The sequence below is a fragment of the Artemia sp. Qi Xiang Cuo genome, chromosome 17 (genome assembly GCF_049724085.1).
Source record: "Artemia sp. Qi Xiang Cuo chromosome 17, ASM4972408v1, whole genome shotgun sequence".
Taxonomy (NCBI): Eukaryota; Metazoa; Arthropoda; class Branchiopoda; order Anostraca; family Artemiidae; genus Artemia; species Artemia sp. Qi Xiang Cuo.
This window is the reverse complement of record NC_142810.1, coordinates 5,774,246-5,800,550: the sequence shown is the minus strand read 5'-3', so window position 1 is coordinate 5,800,550 and position 26,305 is coordinate 5,774,246. Positions and strand designations below refer to the sequence as shown.

Below are 26,305 nucleotides of genomic sequence, written 5' to 3'. Positions count from 1 at the left end.
AAATTTCTTTTTCGGCTTTCGTCTGCGCTTCAGAACGTTTCTTGACAAAAGTGTCAACAAACATTTTTAGATAGGGTTTTAGGCTAAACTGGAGCGCTTTATGGACCTTTGTGACGTTGAAACCATTGTTGCACATCCATTTTAAGGTTAAATGATGTAAAACAATATTTTTTTTCGGAAGAAGGTCAGCAATAAGTTTTTGTTTTGAAGGTGACCATTGCAATTCGTCCTCCTCGACTAAACGCTTAGTGCGAGGGCTCAAAGAGTCCCTAGTCACAGGTCTATTGATGCACGGAAAAACAAAATCCTTTACTGAATCGTGAAGCTCAACTGGTATCTCCCCATCAATTTCAAAAAACCATCCAACCGGTCCATTCTCCTCAACACTGTTGTGTATGTTGGGGAAATGGGGAGCTTGAGGGTCATTGAGCCATTTATAGTCACCGCAAGGCAATGCATAATGGGACTTGGCCGAAGGGTAGAGAGAATTCATATCGAGGAAAACTGCATCAGATTTTGTCCCCGTCTTCTCTCCATTTGGATCAGTTTCCAAGATACGATCCCCGTGGAAAACATAACCACCCCTCATTGACCTTTCGATGAACAGATGCTGATCAATATCTGTGATTATCCCGATTTTTCCCCACTAATTTTTAGGATAAGGTCCATCACCAGATGAGGAGATGAAAAATAATAGCCCAAATCAAGATTAAATTCCTCATAGATTTTGTCCGTATTTTTACACATAATGTCTATCAAAGTTAACACATCCCTCGACAAATAGAATTTGTAGTAGTCAAACCCGTTTTTACACCCTCCCTCGGCCCACACTTTTTTAGCAAAGCTGTATTCATCGGAGGTACAACTATAATCATACAGATTATCGAAAAACAATTAAATCGGAGGAATAGTTTTGTCGACAACTCTTTATATAGAACAATAATAATCAAAGGGATTTATACCTTTGACCAACAACAAATCATATAAATCATTTGTAAATTGTTGCTTTAGAAGGAGGATAGCATTGCAACCGTCATCGTTTTCTGTACCTGAATTAATTCCCTCAATGATTTAGGAAAAAACTCTAAGAATCTAAAAAGCGAATTTTATTCGTGTACTCAACGTCGGCTTCAACAAATTTCCACATAAATTCCAAAACAAGCAACTTTTCCGATGATTTAGGAATGATTTTGTAGGAAAAGCTGTCTATCACCCATGTATCATCCACTGTTCCATTTCTTTGAAGATGTGCCAATGCTGGTAGCACATACTTTAGATCGTAGTTATAATTATTCATAAAAACTGGAAGAAAAAGTTGCTGTTTAGTTTTTAAATTACATGAAATTTGAGCCCACCCCCGAAAGTTTCTTTTTCTTATTGAATTGGGATTTATAAGATGATTATGATCCTGGACCGCGTCATTTGGGGCAAGAACACCTCTACAATCCCAACAAATTGTCCCCTTTTCTAGTGCCAGTTGCTCTTTATCTGATAATGACATTGAATAGTTGGTGTGACGCAATCGTGAAATTGCGCTGTTTGCTGTTTTTATTAAAGACACCAATAACTTTTCCATACTACCCTCCTCATCCATAGCCAAAAAATCTCTTCCAACTGCATTTTATTATTGAAATCGCGACGGGCATGCGCATAGGAACACGCAACTAGTTTGTGTTCCTTGACTAAATTTGGACTTGATGGATCTGATACCTCAACCAGTCTTGATTCACAGTCTAAAGACACTTTATCAACTTGTAGCAGGGAATTTTGGAAATTTTTAAGTTGAAAAGTATCTTTGCCTTCTGCCGGCATTTCTATTCGTTGATTGCCATAAATTTTGCAATGTCCCATGTGATCCGAAAATGTTCTTTCAATTTTAAATGAGGAAAGGCACACGGGGCAATAGAGACGTTCCCCATATTTTCTGCCTTGGGATAGGAGTCGACTTATTGCTGTAACGGGGAAAAAATTACCATAGGAATTTACATATTTGCGAGGCTCATAAATAACTCAAACCCAATTTTTAACATTATCCACCATTGGTGTCCTCACTGAATACACAACCACTTTTTTATTTGGTTTTTTCCCTCATCTACAAATTCCGTGTCATACTCGACAACAACCACCCCCAACCCATGATTTCCATTTGATTTTTCGAATGTGGTTATCTCTTTGAACGAAACAAGATATGACACCTCTAACTAGTAAAATTTTATTTTAGGGAATTTTTTTCAATCGTTACGTGCAAATCCTTCGAGACTTGTTACTCTCAAATCTTTTTTTAATATCTTAAGTGCTCCTGCTAACAATGCATACTTAAAACATTATGGTCCAGTGTCAAATTCAAAACTCTGAACTACCCTTATAGCTGAAAAATCAGGGTAGCATTTTATTCGTCATCTAGCCCCTACTCCCTTTAAAATAAAGTTTTTTTAAATCTACTAAGATTCAGATCCATGTATTGAATGTATAAAATTGTGGACCCACTTCCCCTCTCGTTAAACATGTCCAAAGTCAATATTAATTTATTTACCCAGTTAAAAAAGTTGCTCTCGAATTCGCTTAGACCAGGGTAAAAAGTCTGATTACCTGTTGAAAAATGAAAATAAAAAATTTCCCCAGATGTTCCCTTTTGTAAATAAACTTTTTGATTAACTGATACTTTAATCCCCCCTTGACCCTCCCATTTTTGAATCTGAATCACAATTTGTGCTCGAATTCTGTCGATGTAGCTATGGAGAACATTCACTGGGTCTGTTAAAATAATGCTCCCGTCGATCACGTTTTCCTCGGGAGGGTTAAAATCTACCCTATATGTTTGCAAGTGACCTAGAGCAGACGCTAACAAATAAAATTCACGTAATTCCGGGGACGTGACACTACTCGTACGAGCTTTATCGTTAAGCAGAATGGTGGGGAGTGGCACAGAATTGTCAATAAAATCATTCCCAGTTAGTTCAATGATAGTGGTCGGATGTAACATGAGGTCCATTAAACCTGATAGCACATATTCCAGGGTGTTTTGGAACAATTGATCACTGCTGCCTATATTGCCATGTGTTGGAATTTTTTTATGAGGACCCGGTTCAGATGCACTAGTAACATCTCCTAAATGCTCACGCATAAAACTATCTGCCCACTCCGGATCCTCAATCATGTCAATATCACAATTTAAGTCGTCTAGGCTAGCCATTTCCCCAAAAACATCATTAAGGAAACATCTATGCCATTCCATATTATCCAGAACTAATGTAGGTTCATCCCTGAAATCCACTGCTAGTGATAGAATTGGTCCAGTAAATGCTGATGTCTCATCACTCAATGGTGGTGCTATATCATTAATCTATAGAAAAAAGGTTTTATTTTCTATGTGAAATATACATTATTTCATAAAGTTGAAAAATCATGTTCATTTTTTTTTCCATACCATCCATAAAACTCAATTCCTCCTAGAATTATTTAAACTAAATACTTTTTGCTTAAAGCATTATTTACAGAACAAATGCATAATAAATTACAAATTTTGTTAGTAACATAGACACAAACACAAAATAAAATAGTGAAAATCATTACATTGTTATTGAATTCACAATATCTCAATGAATTATCGAGTAGATGCGGCGCATGCACCGCTCTCACACACACACACACCCACACGCACACACACACACACGCACACAAACACACACACCCACACGCACACACACACACACACGCACGCACACACGCTGAAATGTTCTTAAAGGTTGAAATTGAGTTTCTAACCCCTTAGCCTTTATTCCATTAGCCTATAACGTGCTGCGGAAACAACGTCGGATATAAATGCGCTGTAGAAAGAATTTATCCGACGTCTGAATTTCTACTTCAAAAATTCTTAAGTTTCCCATAACTTTTGAGGGATTAAGGTAAACGAAATAATTTAAAGATATCCAAAATCAGCATTAAAATACAATTCGGTTGATATGTAGTGAAGCATTTTTCTACTCGTAAACTAATTTTTAAAACTAAAAAGTTACCCCCCCCTCCCTCAGAAAGTTCAGAAAGACGCAAAATTGTGCTTTCTTTGCTAATAAAAAAATGCATTATATTCAGCTATCTCTGAGGGGAGCAGAGAAATTTAAAACAATGGTTGGGGGCGGGGGATTAACATTTTAATATCTCTGACATACACTTTTACGATGTTGAAAAATGTCGAAAAGAATAACTCATGAACCTATAGAAAAAATGGTTTATTTTCTATGTGAAATAGCCATTATTTTATAAAGTTAAAAAAAATATGTTCATTTTTTTTTTCACTCCCTCCTCAAAACTCAACTCCTCCTAGAATTTTTTAAACTAAATACTTGCCTCCACCCCCCCCCCCTCCCACACAAAGTTCAGGAAGACGCAAAATAGTGATTTCTTTTCTAATAAAAAAATGAATTATATTCAGCTATCTCTGTGGGGAGCATATAAATTTAAAACATTGGTCGGGGGGGGCGGGGAGATTAACATTTTAATATCTCTGACATACACTTTTACAGTGTTGAAAAATGGTGAAAAGAAAATACTTAAAAAAAACAAAAAAAAATAGTTGGAAAGAAATAGTTAGAAGCTAGAGGTGAAAACACTCACATTTCCAAATTCAGACTGCTGTTGAGTACCGTCCGTTTCTTGCATAGATGTGGTGGCGATGTCACTGGCTTGTACATGTGATCCAGTGGGACTCCCCATCATGTGAGCAACCATCCATTCTCTTTTCAGCTTTCTACCTGGCTGCATAGAAGTTGGCACTGGTGGGTTTCGGACAGGCAACGTTGGTCCGGAGTGGATGCGAGTGGCCCCCAATGGACCGCCTATATCCACTTGTTATATTGGAGTAACGCAGTTAGACTTAGCTCTCTTTATCCAAGGCAGAGTAATTGTAGGAATTCTCTTCCTTAAAAAAGAAGGCAAAATTTAGCATGAAAAAAACAATTCCCTATTTACAGAAGAAAAAATTAGTCTGCACAAAGAATCCCCTCTAACCACACGGAATCAAGGAACAGAGTCTCTCTCAATCCCCGTAAAGCGCTTTTAAAAGATACAAGAATTACTTATTTAACACGAAAATTTCGTTTTTAACGGATACCAAGTAAAGGAAAACCGTGTTAGAATTGATTCATTACCCTCTTCCCTGTCATATATTTTTATAAAAGCCTCTTAATCGTCTGTGAAATCCATTTGCTTTCATCAAATACAATTAAAAAATATCCGTCTAATTTAGCCAGAAAACAAACGGCGTTTAGAATGACATGTTTCCGTTCGTTTGTTTTCTTAATTCAGATAAGGTGTATGCCAAATGTTGTTTTGAAATCATCCCCTCTTTGGTAACAGGTTAAACACAAATGGTCTTATGACAGCACATTTTAAACGCACGATTGGAAAATGTACATTTTTGAACGAAAAAAAAGAACTGTTTCAAAACAATTAAAACTTGTAAACATAGCTGTGGAGGAGAGATTTTATTTACATAATAGAAAAAAGCATACTTAGCGTTTTCTATCGAATATACTCATTATATTTTAAAGTTTTGTATTGTTGGAGGGGAGGGGGGCTAAGTCCCCCTGAAATTTGAACTTACTAATAAAACGATATTTTTTTTTAAAATAAAGAATGAAAGAGTACTCACATTGAAAATAGAAATATCCATTTTTCAGAGTTAATAAAATGCAGTGTACTATGCTCGATATGCTAATACATAATGAAAATTAAATTCCAAAGCAGGAACATTTTATACGGGGTTTCAGTGACTAATTTTTAAGCAATTATCTGATTTGCTGCATAAAAAACAGGCGTCAGCTTGAAAAAAAAACAGTATGTTTGAAAAAACTTGGATTTTAAACAAATTTTGTTCGGGGAATCCCCGTTCATACTGTTATATTTTTTGAAATGTTTAGGAAAAGGAGGGGAATCCCCACTCGTTTTGACTGGTACCAACTGGACATAAGCAAATAGCACGTAGTTTCATGACGTGTTTAATCACGTTTAGAGGTCTCATAGAATAACAATGGAAGGGACATAGAATAGCATGGAAGGGAACATAGGCCAAGCAAATAAAATGGAGATTGCTATACCTCCGAGCAAATCCAGACGAAGCATTCTACTGAGGCTTAAGGGGGAATGGACAAGGATACTCTCCCTCGACGCTATGCCGTTGGCTAACTTGGTCATATTGTTTAAACAAAGAGGCTCCAAAATTGTTTAAAAAGGTATTATGATTTACAATGCCGCTGTATTATTTGGGCTCGCAATAGAAGAATGTAGTGCCTTTTTTTTCTCAGTAGTCTAAGGAATGCTTTTGCGTGTCAAGACCTTTCGAAACTTTATGTGATGCCCCTACGAAACCGCTGCGTGAGGCCACTCCCCACCCTCTGCTTAGGTACGCCACTAGTGTTACCGTTCACATTGACTATACCAAGCTATTTATTGCTCCATATTTTTTCGGGAAAATTGGTATCTTGGGATATTCTTGCATAAGAAAACGATTTAGATAGGTCAGAAGTCTGAGAAAATTTGTTAAGAGCCTTTATTTTGGTTTTTGCAAATGACGTCATGTAATAAAAATTGCAATGACGTCATGACACTTGTCACACTTATGTAGAAAAATTAAAGATTTTCATTTATGGAGAAATTTATGTTAAATAGGTTAAAAAAAATTGGTAATTGCAAAAATATTTGCATATATTTTGACGAGGGATTACAACAATTCAAAAACCTTAAAAAAGAAAACAAAAAGTTTGAAGCTTAGTAGAAATTGGTGTTAGAAATCGGACTTTGATAATAATCAAATATCTTTGAATAGCCTCAGTACGAAGACATTAAATTGCGTAAAGAGCAAAAAACTGGTAATTGCAAAAATATTTGTGTATATTTTAGCAAGAGATTAAAACAATTCAAGAACCTTAAAAAGAAAACCAAACGTTTGAAGCTTAATAGTTGTTGTTACTAGAAAAAACGTCATTATCAAAATTCTTTTGTTATTAGCTTAAAAAGTGTCTTTTTATCGTATGAACAAAATTTGAAACTTACTTGAAGTTCAATTTCTAATTGCGGTGCCCATTACGTAAACAGCAAAAATATTTACATTGTGTAATCTATCTTCTCGATGTTGCGATTAAAGTTAGAAAGATACCTGAAATTTTTAAATTAGTTGTTTTTTTTTTGTTTGATAAAGTCAACTCACGACGTGATTAAGATTACAGGTTTGAATGTAATCAGTTTTATAATGTCAGTAGGAAGGCCCAAAAAAGGAAAATTTGCAATTCTTACAAATGATGATTCGATATTTTGACAAGGAATTACAGTAATTCAAAAACCTTCAAATAGAAAAAACCAAAAGTTTCAAGTTTAGTACGTATCGTTTTTAGAAATCGGGGAAGCTTCAATAATCAATTATTTTTGAGAAGACTGCAGTATGAAAAGACATTAAATTGCGTAAAGAGAAAAAAAACTAGTAATTGCAAAAATATTTTAACAAGGAATTACAACAACTCAAAAACCTTAAAAAAAGAAACCTTTTTGAACGCAACCAGTTATACAATGTCAGTAGGAAGACCCAAAAAATGAAAATTTGCAATTATTACAAATGATGATTCTCCATTTTAACAAGGGAATACAACAATTCCAAAACCTTAAGCTTAGTACATATCGTTGTTAGGAATCGGACTAGCTTCAATAATCAAATATCTTTTAACAGACAGCACTATGAAAAGACATTAAATTGCTTAAAGAGCAAAAAAAAACTGGTAATTGCAAAAATATTTGTATATATTTTAGAAAGAGATTACAACAGTCCAAAAACCTTAAAAAAGAAAGCAAAAAGTTTGAAGCTTAGAAGAAATCGTTGACTTGCTTTAATAAACAAATATATTTCAAAAGATACTGAATGAAAAGACATTAAATTGCGTAAAGATAAAAACCTGGTAGTTGCAAAAATATTTGCATATATTTTAACAGGTGATTACAACAATTCAAAAACCTTAACAAAAAACCAAAAAGTTTGAAGCTTAGTAGATATCGTATAATCCAGTAGGATAATTTTTATGAATATGTTATGTGGCCCATGAACAATCAATTTTGCAGCGGACCACCATCAATAATTTATGTCTTAAACAATAATTTTTATAATGGTTTATAATGATTTTATAATGGTTGAAAAGACAACCTTGCTTCAATGAAGGAACGCGTTATTAATCAGTCTTATTGCAAACAAATGTAAGGATTGCAGACTAACCATACAATATACAGTAAATGAAAGGTGCATCACACTTTCGGGACGAGAGTCAGAGAGAAAGAGAGAGGGAGAGAGAGAGAGAGAGAGAAAGAGAGAGAGAGAGAGAGAGAGAGAGAGAGAGAGAGAGAGAGAGAGAGAGAGAGAGAGAGAGAGAGAATGAAAAGGAAAAAGAGAGAATGAAAAGGAAAGAGAGGGAGAGAGCAGAGCGAAAGATATGGAGGAAGCAAAGGGGGAAAAGAAAGAGAAGAAAAGAGAGAGGAAAAGAGGAATAAAGAGAGCAGAAAAGGAGAGAAGGAAAGAATCCCAGAGATAAGGAGAGAGGTAAAAACAATAAATAACGGTCCCCCCTCTCTCTCTCTATGTTCATAGTAGTCTAGGGCAGTGGTCCTAAAACTGTGGTACGCGTACCCCTTGGGGGCCACACAAATTTTTAGGGGGTACTTGGCCGGCCAAGAAAAAAAAATAAAGAGCCCCTTAACTCTATGACTGACAATTTTATTTATATTTTAGCTATAGTGTACTTAGTACCGGTAAACTGAGAAGGAGTACCTAAAATGTGTGTGGGTAAAAAGGGTACAGTATCTAAGTTTGAGAACCACTGGTCTAGGGTATACCCTATGTACGTTGTGTTTTAATTTGAAGCTGTTTTTTTATATTATTAACTGATTTAGAATTGCCAGTAGAATTTGCTGATTTGTCTTCTAAGGACCTTCTACTGGGCAATTGACCATTGAAAGGGAGACTTTCTTCCAAATACTGTTTATTTAAAGCTGGAGAATACATTCAAATGACCAAAATTCACTTCAACGCAAACCTATGGATTAACTGCCGCTAGTGTTTTATATCCACAATATCAGGCACGCATCCATAAAGAATTCTACCAGGTCCGTACCCCCCCCCCCCACCAAAAAAAAAGAAAACAAGCAAAAAAAGGTAGGATACTCCAGTGTGTTCGAGCATTTTCAATATGTTTCTCATATATTTACTTTTTTTCGAAGTTGTACTGAATGTATCTTTCTGGTTTCATTGATAAACAGTTTTTTCTTCTTTTAATAGAATATTCTTCTTTATATATGATACATTCAGTCTTTATAAGAACTAACACATAGACGAGTTTACGTTTGGAGGGAGGGGACTATTTCAGAGGGATAAGATACAACTTAGAAAAAAAGTAAATATAGGAGAAACATACTCAAAATACTAGAACATACTGGGGTATTTTAATGTTTTTTACTTGTTTTATTTTTTAGGGGGGGGGGGGGGTGCGGACCTGGTAGAATTCTTTACGGGTACTTGCCTGATATTGGGGATAAAAAAAAAATTGGGAGAGTTTTACTGATTCCTCCAACGATTAACTGATTCCTCATACTCCATCTGAGCAGTCTGACTTCAACCCCCCTCCCGATAGCGTGTAACAAGTTCTTAGACCCGCTCCCGGAGTCTGCGCGAAGCTGCCACTTGTTTAGTATCTTCAGAAAGGATATTAGAGAATATTTAGGTAATAATTGAGTTTTCTTTCTTTTTCTGTTTTTCTCCTGTTTCCCCTGGACTTGATACCTAGAGATTAAGCTCGGATATCGATTTGAGTTGGTGAAATAATATACTACTCCCCTTGAGATTCCGGGGATTGAGGCGGGCGACTAGATTTCAGTGGGTTTTTTTTCTCCCCAATTCTACCCTAGCCAAGGGGCCTCACGTGGGAGGTCAGGTCGAGCTTGAAAAATAAAAGAACTCAGAACAATTATTTTCCAAAAACCAGATTTTTTGTATAAATAATTTGGGCTTGTCCGAAGTATCCACTAGTAGAGCTGACCTTATCTAGGGGAGAGTAAATTACAGTAATCACTTTTGTTTGCCAACTTCAGTCACAAATTTAAATTGAATTCAATTAATAACAGTAGATTGATTATAAATTACATTCAATTGTAAATAGATGAAGTCATTCAGTTTTACAACTATAATAAAACAGATTTGATAGACATTTTGACAAGATGAACTGAATTTGGATGCTGGAGATAAAAGGAGATATTTTCAATTCATAGCACGTAAAAACGATAGCGTTGCCAGCGGATAATTTCGAGAGTTCAGGTCCTATGCCCAAATGTGTTTTTTTTCCGTTTCTAAATAGGTTTTAGATTATATAATGGCTATGAAAATACCTTTTACATAGCTAGAATTACCCCCCCTCCCTCCCCACACACACACACAAACACACATAAAATTTACCCTTTTGAACTAGAATCCTGATTATTACATGGCTGGGAAATTAATAATGTTAAAAGTAAGAGACATAAACTCTTAAGTGGTGCAATTTTGATTAATGAATTAAGTTCCCTGGCTTTTTTCCGAGGGGCAGGCTACTCTTCACCACCTGATGTTCATCTTAAAGCATCACTTGTTCCACTGCATACGAAATACACTTCATGTGATACATGGCATACATGATTTTTGAAAGTGGACAACCCCTCAGCTATTACATTGTGTTGAAATAAGCAATTAAAAATCTGAATCGGCGTACAAACTTTAAACTAGCTTCAGAAAGGAGTCAAATTTCACTTTGGAAGCCAGATTTAATGTCGCCTGAAAAACTTCTAAGAAACATTTAGAAAAAGAAACCTGAGAATCTTGGAAACCAAATAAGATACGTGAAAATGAATTGAACGATTCAGTAAAGCGTGTCAAGTTGAATGGTTTTGGTTGTTTAATCTCACTTAACGTCATAAACGAAGTTAATGTCCACCATTTAACGTTACTATTAAACGTCAGCATTCAACTTTTGTATTATGCGTTAAGATGAGCGTTTTAAGTTCTTACTGAACATACCCAAACGTCATTCAGTGAAAGCCACCAAGGATTGTCAAATGACTTCAACAACACCAATTAACGTCCCTATTGGACGCCAGCAAACGACTTTTCAACTGTTTATGAAGAGGTGTGTTAATTTTGAAAGTGTAGGTTTATCAACCTCAATTAACATAGACAAACGTCCCCAACACGATCTAACATCATCAAACGACTTTTCAATAGCCACGTCCGTTCTGTTTCGGATCACAGTTAAAGAATTTGGTCCACCTTCCAGCAAAATTGTGTTTGTAACAGGAAAAATCTTCATGTTTATACACTGGTAAAAATGCCCAGGTAAAAACTGGGCTCGATCCCTGGCGTGGCCAGTTATTTGGTTTGTGATGAGGGTCAGTGGTGTGACTCAGTAAGCTTAGCCAGAGTCGACCCAGCTCTAAATGGGAACCTGGAGAAATCTGGGGAGGGTAAGCAGGAAGGGTGTGCGAAAGCACAGAATGGCTAGCCCCCAGCCCCTCATTGCACTTCCTGGCTGAAGGGCCAAGAAACGGAGATCAGCACCGCCGGTTTGGACCTTAAGGGTCTAGTACCGTCATACTTACTTTTTTACTTTACTGGTAAAAATGTTCAATCGAAACTCCTTTTTATAAAGGTATTCAATAGTCAATTGTAAATAGATGAAGTGTTTCACGCATTTCGGAAAAATTTAGTTTGTATGGCTACAGTATTTTATACCAGGCACTCAGAGACACAACTTATTCACTAGAACTCAAGTTAAAACTTTTAAAAGAGGTACCACAGACGGCATGGCTATTTAAATCAGAGGACATAACAGCTTTTAATACAATATTGGCGTCACAAAATGCCGGACATCGGACAATTTTATACTATGCTATTTCTCTCGTAGGTCATTATCATATATGTATTAGTTGAATAGGTACCAGATATTAAAGTAAACGTGTAACAACACGGGAAAAATTTCCTCCCCCCATTTTCCCCAATAGCATCCGATCGAAATTTTAAGATAGCCATTTTGTTCAAAATAGTCGAAAAGTTAAACAGGCACGCCTCTAAGTTCGATAACCCCCCTTCCATCTCCGAGGCAAGGGCTGTAAGCTATTTTATGTTGCCCATTGTTGAGATATAAGGTTTCTAGGGGAAGGGTGTTCGTATAAACTTTGGAGGGGAAAGATGCCCCAAATAGTGCATTTTAATACCATAACATTCAACTTCACATTGAGAACTTCACAGTTATATATATATATATATATATATATATATATATATATATATATATATATATATATATATATATATATATATATATATATATATATATATATATATATATACCAGTATTCAGCTCCACATTTAAATTTTAATTAATGGAGATAAATTATATTACACACAGGAAAAAGCCTTCGGTATTTTTCTTAGCAAGTTTAGTAAAGAACGAACTACCTCGTCATCTTTACCCAGGGCACCCTTCAAAGTATTTACTTGACTTGACTTGCTTTATTTACTACTAATTAAAAAATAAACTATGTACAAGCAACCGCCCGGGGAAGGCTCAAAAAGCCTGATTAAAGACGGCTGAAATCCCCTAATTATAAACCACAAAAAATTCTAATTCTCAAAAAAAAAAAAAAAAAGACCTGAAAAAAAACCTGAACACTCTCTCTCAATTTAAACAATAATACCAAAAACTATGAATAAAAAAAACTATAACATCATTTGTGGTGGTAACCTATAATATGACGCCATTCATCATCATGCAAGCCATTCATCATCATAACATCATTTGTGGCGGTAACCTATGATATGACGCCATTCATCATCATGTACGCCATTCATCATCATAACATCATTTATGGTTGTAACCTATGATATGACGCCATTCATCATCATGTATACAAAGATACAGTTTTTCGTCAAAGAATTTTATTTTAAATATTGTGTTTTGTTATTTAAAAAAACACATAGATGTAGGAATGTTCTTTTAAATGAGCTATTGCACGGTTCTCTATGATGTTCCGGCGCTCCACTAACAACGGAGAAGAAAAAAACGGAACAAAATGCTTCCCATGCAAAAAAAAGATTTTCCTTGTTGTTCAAGTCAAGGGATTGTAAGTTTCTTATATCGGGGTTTTTGACCAAGGCGATTCTGATGGTGTATTTTTTATTTTGAGCGGACGCCATTTTTAGGCGTTTCAGTGGATGGTTTAGGGCTACCGCTGCAATCTCAATAGATTATTGCTCACATGGTTTTTCTCCACTGGAGAATCTACCGAGGCGTAGTGTTCTCAACAAAGGTATGGACCGAACACCGTCTCAGTTCTGCTAGCCGGGTGCAGTATCATCTGGTTTAATTTTTATGTGTTTTTTTTTCAGTTTCTAATGTCATCCCTATATATTTCTCTAAATCTCACCTGAAAAAGAAAAATTTATGAAAACCTTTAGCACTGCAATTTTACACCGCTGTTAAATTGTAAAAATCTGAGATTTCCGTCTTGAGCAAGACCTGTATCTAATTTGTAATTTACGATCAGGGTCGTACCCAGAGGGAGCGTGAGGGTTTAAATCCCCTCCCCCCGAAATTCCTCCCCCCCCCCAAAGAAACTTTTTATGTTCAGACATTTTTTTTCAAGTAGATTATCTGTTTCTCTGTTGTAATACGTTATGAGTGGTCCAGGGCTGCCTGAAGGTGGTGGCAACTTGGGTAGCTGCCTAGGGCACTATAAGAGAAGGGAAAGACAATCCCTTTTATTAATTGCGTATGTTCGAGTATATAGAGCTATATATGTTCGAGCTATATTCCCATCGAATCTTATTTAGAGCAGAGAAAAATATCCTCCCGCAATGTCAGTCGGCGGCTAATTCTTACCTTAGTACAGATAAGTACTCAGGAATTTTTCCAGGGGGGTAACAAAAAATGAGGGAGGAGGGGGAGGGGGGGTTAATAACGAAAAAAAATTATTTGATAATTTGAATAGAAAGTTTCCAAAAACTCTCTAAAATATGGGTTTTCTGGGGGGGGGCTCCTTTAAATAACACCTACTTTTTTAATACACGATTGACTCTTTTGTGAGAAATAATAAGCCTGTAAAAAGAAAGAAAATTTTTTGAGCTAAGATATTTTTAGCGAGTATAAAACGTAAGGAAGCAGCGCACATACAAATTTATTTAGGAATAACAACGATAACAAAAAACTACATGCAAACAAAAAACTAAAAACATGCGAACAAAAGGTACTAAAAAACTAGAATAAAATATAAAATAAACCAAAACAATTTTATAACTGTCCTTTCAATAGCATCCGTCAGCGTTGTCGTCAAAGTCGAACTCCTCATCCTGCAACGCCAAAATATTATAAAAAATTTGACTTCTTTTTTTAGTTGTTAGTAAACTGCCAGGTGTGAATGACTAATTTGACGCGGGCATAACAGTAGCAAATTTCAAGCGATAAAGTAAATGGCAAACAGTATGGGAGCTGACCAGAGAGAAAACTCAAGGGTAAAAAAACAACGCCATCTAGCTTAAACCAGAAAGAGTGAGACTAATTATAAAAATATGAATACAAAATATTAGCTGTATTTATTTTACTTATCTCTGATTTTTTACCTATGCTTTGCAGTGGTTTAAAGACACAAGATAAACTTTCGACAAAAATTTACAACCAGGAATCTGCCCGGGGGGGGGGGGGGGGTTTGGGTGATTCTTTAGAATTAAGGAAGAAAAAAAATTATCATTAAACCACCTTCCCGACAGAAAGAAAATGAGTGTGTACGTGCCTGGAAGAAATGGGTATTTTTGTATAATTTTTTCCAACTAGTGTATGGTCTGTATGGCCTGTGTTAGGCCTAGACATGTCATAACAAAAAATTTAAAAGCATAAGAACTTGCCTAAGAAAAGCATAAGAGAGTTTTAGGGTATATCGGAAGAAACTCTAGGCTGTCCTGTTTATTTTCATGTTTTTTTTGTAAATACGATATATATATATATATATATATATATATATATATATATATATATATATATATATATATATATATATATATATATATATATATATATATATATATATATATATATATATATATATATATATATATATATATATATATACCAGCACCAAGTCGACTGAGACCAACACAACTCTGCCCGCTTCTTCTCCATCTCAATCAATTCAAAATTTCCCTCTTTAGGCCTACGCCCATCCAAGAAGTTCCAGTTTCCTTTAAATCCTTTCCGGAAGACCTCCTCCCACCCCATTCAGGGACGACCTGCTTTTCGTTTGGTCCTAGCCCTAGACGGTTGGCCGGGAAGGACAATCTTTGGCAATCTGTCATCCTTCATCCGAAGAACATGCCCTAGCCATCTCAACCTCTCTCTGACATTATAGCCCAAAAAAGTGGGATAGAACCGCATTTTTCGTAGATAACTGTTAGAAACACGTCAGTCAAACAGGTATCCAAAACAATTCGTAGACAATTCCTCTGGGAAACCTCCAACAAATCCTCCTCTGTCTTCCAAAGCACCCAAGCTTCAGAGCTAAACTTGATCACTTCTATCACTGTAGTTTCCAACAAAGCCATATTCAGCAAGAGGAGGGGTTAATGGGGTTAAACCCTCCCCCCCCCGATTTTTTTGTCCAACTAGTTAAAAGGTAACAAAAATAAAATATAAACAAATTTTTGATGCGTTTTTTAAGTTTTTTTGTACCAAAGATAGTCAAACTGAAATCAATTGTTTTAATTGTTAAGTTGAAACTCACACAACCATATGTACAAAGCAATTAGAAAGAATTAGAAATTCAACTAAAATAAAACAGGCCTCCATATGCAGGGCAAAATCCAGGATTTTTCCTTTTTTTCGGGGGGGGGGGGGTTACAACAGCATTTTTCGGAGGCGTTTTTAAAACTTTAAAAAAAAAAAAACATAATAAATTTGTTTATATTCATTTTTGTTACGCTTTTACGAGTCGGACAAACATCTCGGAGGGGTTTCAAACCCCCTAAACCCCTGGAAACTGCAGCTATTTTACTTCTTTAGGTTTCACTGAAAAAAATTCAGTTTCTTTTTTTTACTAGGGGGCAAGGGGGCAAATTTTTCTATTTTTTTTTTAGCAAAATACCAAAAGCTCCAAAACAAAATACTCCAAAAAGGTATTTTTCAAAATCTGGGGGGGGGGGGGGTATAATACCCAATTGACCCCACCGTTTCCGTTATCACGGTTTGGACACCTAATGGCCGAAGAAGCCGAAGTTATTCGATAGCACCTAACCGCCAACTTATGACCGAGGCCTAAGGACGGCTGACACCCCGTTAGTATCGAAATGAGAAGACTTCACCGCTGTGCCACAGCTTCCCAACGACTGGAGGGGCTTCGTCAACGCCCTATACGCCATCAATAGCTCTGGTGTATCCAAGGTAAGATCAGGGTTTTACTAGCTCTGCCGTCATAGACCTTATAGAGTCCCTCTCCCCCTTCCCAAGTTTACAAGTGTGGCAATGCAATTCAGTTTATATAGCTGTTGTATATAGAATATTAATGCTGACCAGCGTTGCCAACGCTTTGAGATAAACTGTACCACTTTTCCGACCAAGTTGTACCACAAGAGATTAATTTATACCATATGAGCAGCAGGTTAAAAATTTGCCGCTCGCGTCGCTCTACGACGCTCGCCGGCAAGTTATGTTTAATTGATTTCGTGGAAAACTGAGAAAAAGTTCTAGGGCAAGAGTAGCCCTAAATCTTACATTTCTTGTAGATTTTCTCATTGCTTGATGTTGCTTGTTTTCTGTTAAATTATATTCCAGAAAAATCACATATGGAAATTGTACTGCATGTATACAAAGCAAACGAAACCAAAATGTGCCGAAAAATGTGCATTGTATCAACAATTTTTCAAACGTACCGCATTGTACCAGGACCTCTAAATTGTACCAAAAACGGTACAATTGTACCGCGTTGGGAACGCTGATGCTGACCAAATAGCTTTTGCCAAATATGGAAAGCTTGAACCCGATAAAAAAGAATGAAAGATTAAGTGGATTAGACTAATGGACCATGTCATAGATAGATCTCAAGCGATTTGTTTTTTTATCTGTCAGGTTCACAAAAGTAGATAACTCGTCCAAAAATGGAAGAGACACTAATGAACATCTGAAATACATTACCTTTTTAGGCGAAAAGAGATCATCACCAAATTTGGGCGAAATTGTTTATATCTGACTTTTATGATGATGACAAGTTGAAAGAAAACAGTAATTGCCATCATTTTGTAAAACTAAATTAGATTCAAGTATACAAAGCCCTTAAGAAGCTTGGAACATTTCTAGAAAAGGTAGTGCTCGGAGGATGATCCACGGCATATGTCAGCACGGGCAAAACCTTTGAGGAAACAACTGCACCCAGAAGATAGTTGAGTTGCCTACCCCAGAAGCACCCGAAGCACCTTTCTAGTCAATTTAAGAGAATTTGGGAGTAAAAGTACGCCATTTATTCCCTCCCCCCCCCCTTAGAAAAATCCACTAGCATCTTTCCTGAAACTTTTATTGTGCAAACCTATATTTCGAAGGACCAAAAAATTTGCCACAGTGATGAGAAAACCCCATTTTTTTAGGCTTAGTCATTACACTAAAACAACCAGCCTAAAATTCTGAGCTGGGCTTTATTAACGCCAGTATTTTTAGATATGGTCCATGGGCTTTCGACCCATCTAAGAATAGGTCAACCATTACAGGGATAGTTTAGCACTTCAAAAGAGCCCCATTTTCATTTGAGTGGGCTGATTCCCTTGAGATATGAGCAGTATTGCAGTTATTAGCCAAACTTTAAAGGGGATATTTCCAGAGGATATATCCCCGCCAGAGGATATTTCCGTTGGAAGGGAGCAGGAGGTGCCTGAAGTCCGACGGTACGCACAGAATCCAAATTGTCAACATTCTGTGACAGTTTCTTCATTTTAACTGAGAATTCCCTACCTTGGCGTTCCAATTCCCCCTCCCCCTGAAAAAGGGGGGTCCATTTCTTCTGGAGGAGATTGAACCAAAATATTTCTTTAAGACTTCTGAGATAGCCATTTACTTTCAAGGGTCAGAAAACACTTTTATATTCTTTACGCTGAAGTTTAACTTGCACTTTACTGAGCGCGAATATAGCTAAATACTATCTGAAATAGTTTTATTATCTTTCTGCATAAAAAACAAATAACAGGTAGAACAGTAGGGAATTTTTTTTCCTTATACAGTGGAATTCCAAACTTTAAATGAATATTTCAACCCTACGCCCAAGGGCCGTCCTCAGTATAACACAAATGAAAATATAAAAGAAACTTACATTAAAATACTACTACTAACAACTCACCGCAGCACCAAGCTGCCTAAGGCCAACACAGTTACGCAAACTCCTCCTCCATCCCAATCTGTTCAAAGCCTCCCTTTTTGCACCCTCCCACCCCAGACGAGGACGACTTGTTTTCCGTTTAGCCCTAGACGGCTGGCCGAAAAGAACAATCTTCGGCAATCTGCCATCCTTCATCCGCACAACGTGCCCTAGCCACCTCAACCTTTATTTCATTATAGCCCTAGAGATTGGTATTTAACCACATTTTTCGTACAGCCTATTATTTGAAATAGGGTCAGTCAGCCGGGTACCCAGAACAATCTTTAAGCAATTTCTCTGGAAAACATCTAGAAAATCTTCATCCGCTTTTCGGAGCGCCCATGCTTAAGAGCCATATTCGACCACTGTCGTCACTGTAGCTTCTAATATTCTAATCTTGGGTTGCAGACTTATCTTCCTGTTCTTCCAAACTTTTTTTAATTGTGAAAAAAGACTCTGAGCCTTCGCTATTCTACTTTTAACATCTTCACGTCTTCACTGCTCCAACCGTCTTTAACAATAATACTACCAAGGTGAAAATACGACCATATTACATTAGAATACGACCATAAAAACTAAAAAAAAAAAAAAAAATACAGTCCTAGCATCTTTATTTCAACGGTAAGGATGGTTGGACTTCGTTGAAGTAAGGATGCTCGGACCGTTTTATTTATTTAATTTTTTAAGTTTTAATGGTAATATTTTAATGTAAGCTTCTTTTATATTTTCATTTGTGTTATACTGAGGAAGGCCCTTGGACACAGGGCCGAAATATTTATTTAAAGTTTGAGTTCCACTGTCTTATGGGAAAAAAAATCCCTATTGTTCTCCTTGTTATTTGTTGTTGATGACGGAAAAGCAGAGTGGTCTTCGTCGCTATTTACATCTTTCTGCCTTTCAAAGCATTCGAACTAAAAATTCGCGCTTTTTTGGTCTTAGTTTTATTGAAAACCCTAACTCAAGAGCGTGTTCGGGGGGGGGGGGGCAAGAGGTCCACTACCCCCAATATTTAGTACTGCTCTTTTTTCATGTTTCAGTATCGCTCTTATCTTTTGCGTAAAAAAAACTTCTTTTATATTTGCTCAGAAGAAACATCTACAGAAAATGTAAAGTGTAGTACTATGGGCAAATTTAGAAAATTTAATAGACTCGAATGGGCAATCTGCCAAAATAAATTTCTGGGAGTAAACCATCTGAAGCACACCCGAAAGGTTGCGCCATGGGCACTGCGGACCCCTACCAAACTATTGTGAGCTTTAAGATCTGCTCTATAATTTGCGGTTTGTTCTTGATAATTTTGCGAAATTTATGTCGACGTTTTGCGTCGGTTACCCAAACCCCCGCCCCCCGTAAATAAACTCCTATGGATGTCTATGAGTAGTGAAATACGTTATTTGACATCATAGATATGGTAGAAGCGAGGCATGGTGATGACAACGGGGTACTTGAGTATTATACCGACCACACCTTGTTCTTGATCTGTTGTAAAACCAATTTTTCTGTGTGCACTCGGAGATAATCAGCTAATCCTGAGTGAGATCAACTACTATGCAGATATATTTTAATTAAATATTTAATATATAGAGTTGGTTAGGTTAGATATTTAAAATAATCCGTTCTGTGCGGCCTGCTTTCCATAATTCTCTATTGTAGTTTCCATAATTTTGTAAATAAAGTATTATATTGGTACTTAAGTATTAAACGTACTCTTTTATATAACGCAATAAAACCAGTCACAAAAAAACCGCTAAAGACGGGTTAATTCAAGAGACCGCTATAGAGTCATGCAATGCAAAGCATGGTTTTCACTGTGTTTACGATATTTAAACTGTTGTATTTTGGGGTTTAGGGGGGAAGGCACCTAAGTTAGGTTAGGTATTTAATATATGGTATGGTTTGCCCCAACCCAACCCCCTAATGTGCAAATATATAGTCCAAATTTGTTTCTAAACTATTATATATTCATCCTATTTTATTTTATTTCATTAGCATTAACCAAACTTGACTTCTTTAGCAGTATATAAAGAGTACGTTTAATACACAAGTACCATTATATTTTCATCATATTTTGGTATATTTCATTAGGATTAACCTAACTTCACTTCTTGGGCGTGGTGGGTATGATACACAACAGGGCTGTATCCAGGATTTTTGTTCAGGGGGGGGTTTTACTAATTTTTGACTTTTTTGGGGGGGGGGTTTGACTCAGTTTTCGACTAATTTTACTGATTTTTACCTAGGTTTTACTAATTTTCGACTTATTTTCGAGTCGGTCAAAAATTTCGGGGGGGGGGGGTTCAAACCGGGTAACCCCCCCCCCCCTGGATACGGCCTTGATACACAAGTACAGAAAACGGGACAAGACTTGCGACGGAAAAGGAAACAAAACGTTGCCTACATCTACGAAAAAAAGTGCCCACCCCCTTAAGAATGTTTACAAAAAAATAAGCACAAAATGTAATCTCCTAAAAAGGTACCATTTCATTTCATACTTTTAATTAAGAAGAGCTCGTCGAGCTTGATTGAAGAGTTGACATTTGTGGAAAAACAAAAGGCAAAAATAATAACGGGTTTGATGCACATTAAAAGAGATTGGATACACACGTTTTGTCTTTAGTCATGGGAAAACTTGAAGCGCTATAAAATAGCAAAAGATTCGTGATGTGATATGACTCATTTCAAATTTTTGAATATTTATACCAAGGGAATAATCACTAATTAAATCCTGGCGGAGAGTTACTTGACACGATATGACTCATTATGAACTTTTGGCTATTTATATGTACGTTTAGTTTTTAAACGTCCATGGGCTTTGGAGAATGCGTGGCCATGCATGGGAGGCGACGACGGGAAATCGCGTCCACCACGTGACGCGTGCCAAGCATGGCAGGAGTGTGCCAAGCGTGGCGGACACAGTGCCAAGAGTGGCGAAACTATGAGGCATACCTGGCGTTGAGATTTAAACCGGGTCTCGAAGGCCAGGAATTGAAGAAGAAAGAAAAGCAATCAATACTTTTATATTTTTCATGTTTTTTTTCCGAATTTAGGCCTACCCTGTCTGAATGTTACTTCCTGAGGAGAAATAATTTCTGAAAATAGGCCTGCTTGAAGCCTATGTCCAGTTCGAACAAAGTTGTCTGTGCCTCCAGCGCAAAGTTACCAAGCTTGTAGTGACTTATTCTATAAAAATAGTCAGGAGTTTTAGGGGTTTTATTCCCCTAATGGCAAAATAATAAAACACCTTGGCACTCTAATGTAGTTTTAGAAGAAATTCACCGCCGCGCCCCCCCCCCTTCCACTTGACTACTAACTTTTTATGATAACGTTAATATAAAAAAGGGTGATAGGTCTTAGCATTGACTCGGGGTATTGGAACCAGGGTTGCTACTACTATAAAAGATAGTTGAGAGGTGCAGAAATAGGTGGTAACAGTGATTAGATACAAGGAACTAATGCAACAATCCCCCGCCCCTCTCGTCCACTTAAATTTTCGGCAACACTGACAAAAATATAGTGCTACTCTAATATCTTTCATAACTATGAATCAACCACAATAAAATCTTAGAAAATAATTGCGGTTTTCAGCTATTAAGCGGGGCTCCCACGGCGTCAATAAAGTTAATAAAGCTGTCCATAAAATTAATAAACCGTTTTCCTCTTATAACTTTATTGACTTTATGGTTGTCGGAAAGAAGTTAAACTTTATTTAACTTTTTTAATAAATTCAGGAAAAATTCGCCAATAGGAAAAGATTTGTAGAAATTTTCCATTCAGCTAAAAGAGACTAATTAGATAGCCTATCTTGAAACGTTTCCTTTAACCTATGAAACGTGGATCTATGCAGCACTAAAGCAGAAGACTTGTTGTCTTTACTAATGAGAAATAAATCTGTAATATACAGTTGCTCACGAAGGAAACATAAGGACGAAACGTGTGTTGACAACATGTTTAAGGAGATAAGTGAAGTAATGTTTTAGGAATTTGATCCTCATTTTTATCTGCGAGCCTTCTTTTGTAAATTTTAAAGTAAAAACAACATCTAACTTAAGACAAACTTATTAAATTGAAAAAGTTATCAAAAAATAATGTCAGATATATTCAAGAATGAACGTGTGAATAATTCAAATTAATTGCTTCAAAAAATTTCCATTAAGTCAGGAAGGTAAAATTCATGTGTGAGCGCGACGAACTTTACGGTATGTAACTTTGTGGCATACTTTATTAACTTTATTGACGCCGTGGGAGCCCCGCTTTAATGGACATAAGAGGGGCCCCTGGGGAAACCTTCTTTATTTTTAGTTTGATTTCCTTGGTACTCCAAGAGGTTCACAGATTACGCTTCCAGAATCAATTATTTCCAAGTTTATTCTACCTTCATCAGGACAATAATTACAAGCTAATTATGGCAAGAATGTACGATACTATACGAGCAAAATATACGTGCCTGACTAAAATGTTATTACATTTTCCATTCAGCGAAAAAAGAAAAATACCGAAGTCCGTAATTAAAAATATCCGATATGACATGGCGTTCACTTTCCAATATCTAGTGAACATCTCGGAACACCACCTGAGCCACACAGTTCTACTACGCTTGGCACGCTTGCCACACTTAGAACGGGCCACCAAGTGTACATGATTTCTAAAAGTGAGCATCCCCAGTACAACATTGAATTAGATAAAAAGTATGATCTGGTATTGCAAAATCCCACATTAAAAAAAAACAAAAAAAAAACACCTTACAATGGACACCTCTGAGGTAAGAAACCTGGGATTTTGCTCTTCGCCCCCTCTTATCAAGCCTGCTTATAAAAGAGGTTAAAAGAGGTATAAAAGAGGTTAAGACGTGAAATGTTAAAAGAGGTTAAAAATGGGTGGTACATTAGCGTATAGCAGTACTAAGTACCGCGCGGAAAAAAAATACAAGAAAAATTGCATTAAAACGAAATAAACATACCGTCACTGTTACACCAAAAGATTGTATGTGACTTTTTCAACCTTCTGAGGTAATTACCAAGACCGTTTGCTAAGGTGCTCATAAAGAGAGGATCAGAATAGTGATGTAGTTAAGAAGGATCAAAGTATGATTGAACACACATTACCATATTGATCCAGTGGCGGTTCTGGCCTCTCTTGCACCTAAGGAAAAACCTTGTTTATCGCCCCTCCCCCGTCTCCCACAAAATTTTCAGGCCAAATTTTAACAAAATTTTCATCAATTAAGAAAAATATTTTCAGTTAATTAATTAGTTATTATTAATTATTTCATTATTGTTTAATTATTTTTTTCATTTTATTAAATAATTAACAATTTATAAATTATTCTCATTTATTAACTGCGAACTCTACTTTATATTAATAAAAATAAAATTTCAAAAATTACAAAGTGATTATAACCGTTAGATTATTCATTTGAAATTTCGCGCCCCTAAAATTTCTGAGCCCGGGGCAAGTGCCCCCTCTGTCCCCCTAAAACCGTCTCTGTGATAATCCTCCGTTTGGATGCAGCTCATCTAACTGTTTTTGGTAATTATTTCAGAAGTTTGAAGGTGTCAGATATGGGTTTTAGGCAAACAGTGACATGACAAAGATGGGGTATTAATAATTTCCTACATTCTTTCTAGGTGGTATGAACTATTTTCCTTTTTGAGTTTGTTTGAAGAATTAGACCATTAATCAACTCGTCTAGTGGTTCAATGGGTCTAATACCCATTCAACTCTTCTAATGGGTATAGTTCCAATATTCCAGAGGAAACTTAGTTAGGCAGGAGAAGTCGGCCATGATTAAGGCGCCAAATCGCAATAGCTAAAAGGTGGTCTGATAATTTATTTTATTTTTTTTTAATGAAATCTATTTTTTGTAGCCTATATACACCAGGCAAAAGTTTCAAAACTTTACTATCCCACTCCCTAAAAAATATGCTTACTAAAAAAAATGCTTACATAAATTCTATTCTTATATCTGAGATATTATTTGGAGGATTTCTTCTTCTTGTTCTTAAGTTTACACTCAAATAGCTAGATGGCGTTGAATCTTTTTTTAAACAAAATATTGACCATGCTCGGAATAAATATAAATTATTAAGAATGTAAATAATTTGGTTAAATTGATCTTTGACATGAGCTTCTTATTGTTACATGCAATCAAGCAAGCTAAGCAATGGAATTTTAATGGGATCAAACTGAGCAATTTCCATTCAAAGCGCATACAGAATGAGTGTTGCTTAAGATGCTACTAACATACCATGCAATTAGTGTCCATACAATAAGAACATATTCAATTATGGCTTACCTGCAAGGCGGCTTGCTGAGCTGATAACGTTGTGTTCATGGATGGTCGGCTTGGTCGCTGCAATTAAAAAGATAAATTAAACAGATCTTTTACATTAGGACGGGCCAATTAAAGGTTCTTTTACACTGCGCGGTAGAACCTTTCACGCTATCATAACTTAAGATTTAACAGTACGGTTTGTAGGCTTCTTAAACAATATGTGGAACAATAGGGAAATTTTTATACAAGACAGTGGAACGCAACTTTAAATGAATATTTCGACCCTATATCCAAGGTCCATCCTCAGCAAAGCAAACGAAAAAAAAAAGCAATATAAGAGAAACTCACATTAAAATTCGATCATTAAAACTGAAAAAAGTTTTTTTAAAATTTTCAAAACAGCCCTAGCATCATTACTTCAAGAAAGTTCAACCAGGACTGGTACACCAAGCTACTTATTGTTTATGATGCAAAGGCAGTGTGGTCTTCGTCACTATTGTAGGCTTCTGGAGCGAATTTTGTCAGTAACGTACAGTAAAATCAATCAGGCGGGGGGGGGGGGTCGTGTGGTTCCCCTATATTATGAAAAATACCCTTTTTGTGGGGTATTATCATCGGAAAATTAGAAAAAAAAATTTAAAATTACAATTTTATCCTCCTCTAGATTTTTGAAAATAAACATTACCCCCTCTAAATTTTCGTGAATTGACGCCACTGGTAACGAATGCGGTGCTAAGTACACTCCACCTCCACTTAGAATTGTATTAGCTGTACTTAGGGACAAGGGCGTATCCAGGATGTTTTTTTTTGGGGGGGGAGGTCCGAAAAAAACTTTTACAAAATGTACTGTTTATAAAAATGTGTTTATATGCATTTCGTTACATCTGTTTCTCTTTTACTTTATTTAGGGTTCAAACCCGGTACCCTCCCTCCTTCCCGAAGATACGGCCATTCTTAGGGTGCATTCTAGGTTCGATACAATTTACTGCAAACTTACTTTTTCGTTCCAGCTGATGTTGTCGTAATAGATGGAACGACAGAAAAGTAAATTTGAATTTACATTTGCAGTAACTTTTACTAAAGATAGTTAACGGACATCTTTAGTGACATAAATCTGTATCATGGTCATCACCGTTATTACTATCAGACTGAAGAGTAAAATAGATGTGGATACAATTGAAACTTATCGCGATATGGTCTTATAAGCCCTTAGTTGCTTCACAACCAGTCGCAGTAAATGTCAACTTTGAGCAACTTCTGTAGTTTACCTAAAGTTACCACGGGTTACAACTTCGAAGACATCCTTAGAATTTCTCCTTCTTCCGGTTGAGGTGTTATGAAGACGCTATCGCATGATCTCGTCACCGGAACCGAATTCCGGACCCTGCAGGTGAGTTCGAACTCCGAGTCCCGTATTACCAAGCAGCATTTTACGTTTACGCATTAATACGTTTACGCTTTACGTACTAATTTTACGCATTTTACGTAAAATTAGAATTTTACATTATGTATGGAAAAGTCAATTGCTAAAAGTCAACAGCAGCAACAGAATAGAATTTCTGGTCAAGCAATTAATGAATTTTACAAATTAAT

At 36.3% G+C, this 26,305-nt stretch overlaps 1 protein-coding gene across 2 annotated transcripts in view; it reads right to left on the bottom strand.

The window, feature by feature from the left end:
• CLIP-190 (Cytoplasmic linker protein 190) overlaps positions 1–26,305 on the bottom strand; it is a 231,548-nt gene that overhangs the window by 112,864 nt on the left and 92,379 nt on the right. For both annotated transcript variants that reach the window (XM_089103477.1, XM_089103478.1), the window contains one exon: positions 24,734–24,790. In XM_089103477.1, coding sequence (XP_088959603.1) covers positions 24,734–24,790 — 57 coding nt within the window. The remainder of the gene's footprint in view (positions 1–24,733; positions 24,791–26,305) is intronic.